At 37.1% G+C, this 3,418-nt stretch overlaps 1 protein-coding gene and 1 long non-coding RNA gene across 2 annotated transcripts in view; one reads left to right on the forward strand and one right to left on the reverse strand.

Annotated features, from left to right (window-relative positions):
• LOC116700107 (uncharacterized) overlaps nt 1-3,418 on the forward strand; it is a 17,312-nt gene that overhangs the window by 1,833 nt on the left and 12,061 nt on the right. The gene's annotated exons all lie outside the window — the stretch shown is intronic.
• Nucleotides 942-3,418, reverse strand: part of c13h11orf54 (chromosome 13 C11orf54 homolog) — a 6,639-nt gene continuing 4,162 nt past the window's right edge. Inside the window, exons 6-8 of the mRNA XM_032532971.1 lie at nt 2,956-3,105; nt 1,429-1,545; nt 942-1,314 (exon numbers count right to left, since the gene is read on the reverse strand). Coding sequence (XP_032388862.1) covers nt 1,141-1,314; nt 1,429-1,545; nt 2,956-3,105 — 441 coding nt within the window. The 3' untranslated portion in view covers nt 942-1,140. The remainder of the gene's footprint in view (nt 1,315-1,428; nt 1,546-2,955; nt 3,106-3,418) is intronic.

Below are 3,418 nucleotides of genomic sequence, written 5' to 3' on the forward strand. Positions count from 1 at the left end.
GTAGGATAGGAATATTAATTTTTGAATATGTCAGAAGGGTTTTCATTACAACAACAATGACCTCATGTAATATTACTGCTGCTAGTCCACATATACTGTATTTCATTGTACCACATTTCAATGTTTTGTTTTCTATAACCAATTTCTTGACACCATTTGTTTTTAATTTTGATTGGGGTTTATAATGCTTTCTTAACAAAAGTGACTTGAAAGTCAGAATGATCAACAAAAAAAGTGTGGTTTAAATGAGCCTTTATGACAAACCAGTGGATGTGGTCATTTTTTTCTAGGGGAAACTTTATTTGTAATAACGCTGTGTCCCATGTTGACAGTCAATTTGTGACTTCTCATAATAATGTAAAAAAAAAAAAAAGAAGTCAAGTTTAGCTTTAAACCCTGGATTTACACTTAAACAGTCACACAAATGTAGCTTCTGTTGATGATTAATTTTTTTACCAGATCGCTATTTAACTACCAGGACAGGTGTGTTCACTTCTGGCTGATTAGACCTCTGCTTTCACCCCTCAATAATTGCAGTTGTAAGATATTAGGGAGACATCAACGGAGCACACTTTGTCCCCCCTCCATTGTCCTAAAAAGAGGTGTAATTAAACAACTAAGTGGAAACACCTGTCTGGGTGGACCGTGGGTGTATAGGGCCCATAGACTGTATATGGTAGGGCCTCTAAAAGTGTTGACCCGGATTTCTCTGTGTGCAAATAATGCATGGACATTACTGCAACTGTCTCTGGTCTCTCTTGCACAACTATTTATCATGATGGAGTTGGCAGGCAACTATATAGTTCAGTTATGAGGACCCAGATGTACCATTCATGGGTTATTCTGAGGTAATGAGTGTTACATACTACATCCAGTGAACAAGCAGTCAAGAATCCAAATTTGCCATTGTTTTTATTACATGAAATGTAGTGATTTTGTTCATAAGAAATGTATAATACGTTTCAGAGATGGGATTTAAGAGCTAAGATTTACAGAAATGATGCATATTTATAAGAAAATGTGACTTTTTGAATGCAGTTTTAGAATACGAAGAACCTAAAATAAATCACACACTGCTTGATTAATTTAGATCATCAAGAGCTGCTGTGCTGCTGCAGTCACAATTCATTCCTTCATCTCTCAGTCCCGTCCAACTCCATGGGTCTCTTGGGGCCTGTCGATGCGGTACACAAACTCTGCAGGCATGAAGTAGCCCAGGTACTCCACACTGTCGGGTGTGGTGTCTATGTAGTAGTGGCCACCTTCTCCGTGGTGGCTGAAGCAGTGGGTGTGCTCTACACGCAGGTCCAAACCCTGGATGTGCAGCAAACACATGACCAGAACCACGACAAAGCAGCCTCATAGGTGCTAGAAACTCCTTTTCTGCCTCACTGAGATACAGTAAGTGTGTTATTTTTTTTTACTCACAGGGTCCCTGGATACCAGCACTGACTGGCAGATGAGGGGGGCGCTGACTTCAAAGTGCTTGAGCCAGTTGTTGACGTCATCGTTGGTGTTAAGGGGGCACACCGAGAACTCTCTTGGCTATCGATGAGCATGTACAAAGAAAACAAATCAATGCATGTAAATGACAATTATTTACCAGTGGTGGAAGAAGTAGTCTAAACCTTTACTTCAGTAAAAGTACTATTACCACATTGATAAAATACTCTGTTACAAGTAAAAGCCCTCCATTGAAAATGTTACTTAACCCTCATGTTGCCCTTGGGTCAAATTTGACCCATTTTCAGTTTTTTCATCACAAAAAAATGGGCCTTTTGAAGTAAGCTGAAAATGTCAAAATTAGAAATATCAAACAACTTGGGGAAACAACATTAAAAAAAGGACCCACAACATTGAAAAAGTGACAAAAATGACAGAAAATGACAGAACTTTTTTCATGGTTGACGGGAAGACAACACAAGGGTTAAGTAAAAGTATGTACAGTGGCTTGAGAAAGTTTACACCCCCCTGCAAAAGTTGATTAAAAAGAGGAATAATAAAAATATTTTTGGGAAATTGATCTTAATGCCTTAATTCCAAAAAATTTGGAAAATCCAACCTTAAAGGACACCAATTTTTGTTTATGAATGAATAATGTTTGAAAATAAATAAATGTTCTTTCTTAAAATACAGGGGGCATAAGTACAGTGGTTCTCATAAGTTTACATACCCATGCTAAAGTTGACTAAAAAGAGGAATAAAAAAAATCATCTTTTTTAAAATTGATCTTAATGCCTTAATTTAAAAAAAAAAGGTAAAGTCCAACCTTTTAAGGACAACAATTTTCTTTGTGAATAAATAATGTATTGTAAATAAATAAATGTTCTTCCTTAAAATACAGGGGGCATAAGTACACACCCCCTATGTTAAATTCGCATAGAAGCAGGCAGATTATTATTTTTTAATCTTGATAAAGTTCCCTTGGCCTTTGGAATTAAATCCAATGCCAATGTATGGTGAAGGGTGTGTGACGATGTGGGAATATTTTTTTTTATTCCTCTTTTAAATCAACTTTAGCCTGGGTGTGTAAACTTTCTCAAGCCACTGTAAGTATCATCAGGAAAATGTACCTAACGTATTAAAAGCAAAAGTACTCAAAGCAGAAATCCCATTTCAGAAACTGGAAACGACTGAAACAGTTCTGTCAATCAACCAAGTGTTTAATAAGCTAATCATTTCAGGAGGCCGTTATATTGTTGGGTAGTTTAATTTATAATAAAACATTGTAGCTTGTAAATTACATGTGTTTTACGTGCAAAAATCTTAATTTTTAAAGTAACTGTCAGATGAATGTAGTGGAGTAAAAAGTACAATGTTTATCTCTGAACTGTGGTGGAGTAGAAGTAGAAAGTGGCATGATAAGAAAAAAGTAAATTAAAAGTACCTCAAATGTGTACTTAAGTACAGTACTTGAGTAAATGTACTTCGTTACATTCCAGCAGAGATATTTACCATGATGTGGATTTTAGCCTTTCCTTTCTGGATGATAAAGGTGCCACCCAGAGCCAGGCTTCTATCCGGGTAGTGAGTTCCAAGCGTGGTCCTCATGGCTGTCACCAGACTGTGGCTTCCTGTTCTCTTCTTGGCCCGCACCTCCAGGACCTGGAGAGGCACAACAGCTCCGCTTATGCACTCACTTTTCTTTTGTTAATGTTCAGCCCCATCACGTGTGTGATGGGGCTGAAGTTCACGCACAGCGACTTCAGCGAGGCTACCAACTTGCAGATAACTGCGGTTATGTTCATTTATAACCAGAAAAGTTCATTATTTGCCAAAAGCCAAATGACAATGCCTTTTTTTCTTTCCTTCTCAGAGACAAAAAAGCAGCAGCTCTTGTTCTTGTTTGATCAGATAACACTCATCTGAAATGAGTAAAAAAAGTAATAATAATAATAGTGATAACATAAAGTAATAA

The sequence above is a fragment of the Etheostoma spectabile genome, chromosome 13 (genome assembly GCF_008692095.1).
Source record: "Etheostoma spectabile isolate EspeVRDwgs_2016 chromosome 13, UIUC_Espe_1.0, whole genome shotgun sequence".
NCBI classification, from domain to species: Eukaryota; Metazoa; Chordata; class Actinopteri; order Perciformes; family Percidae; genus Etheostoma; species Etheostoma spectabile.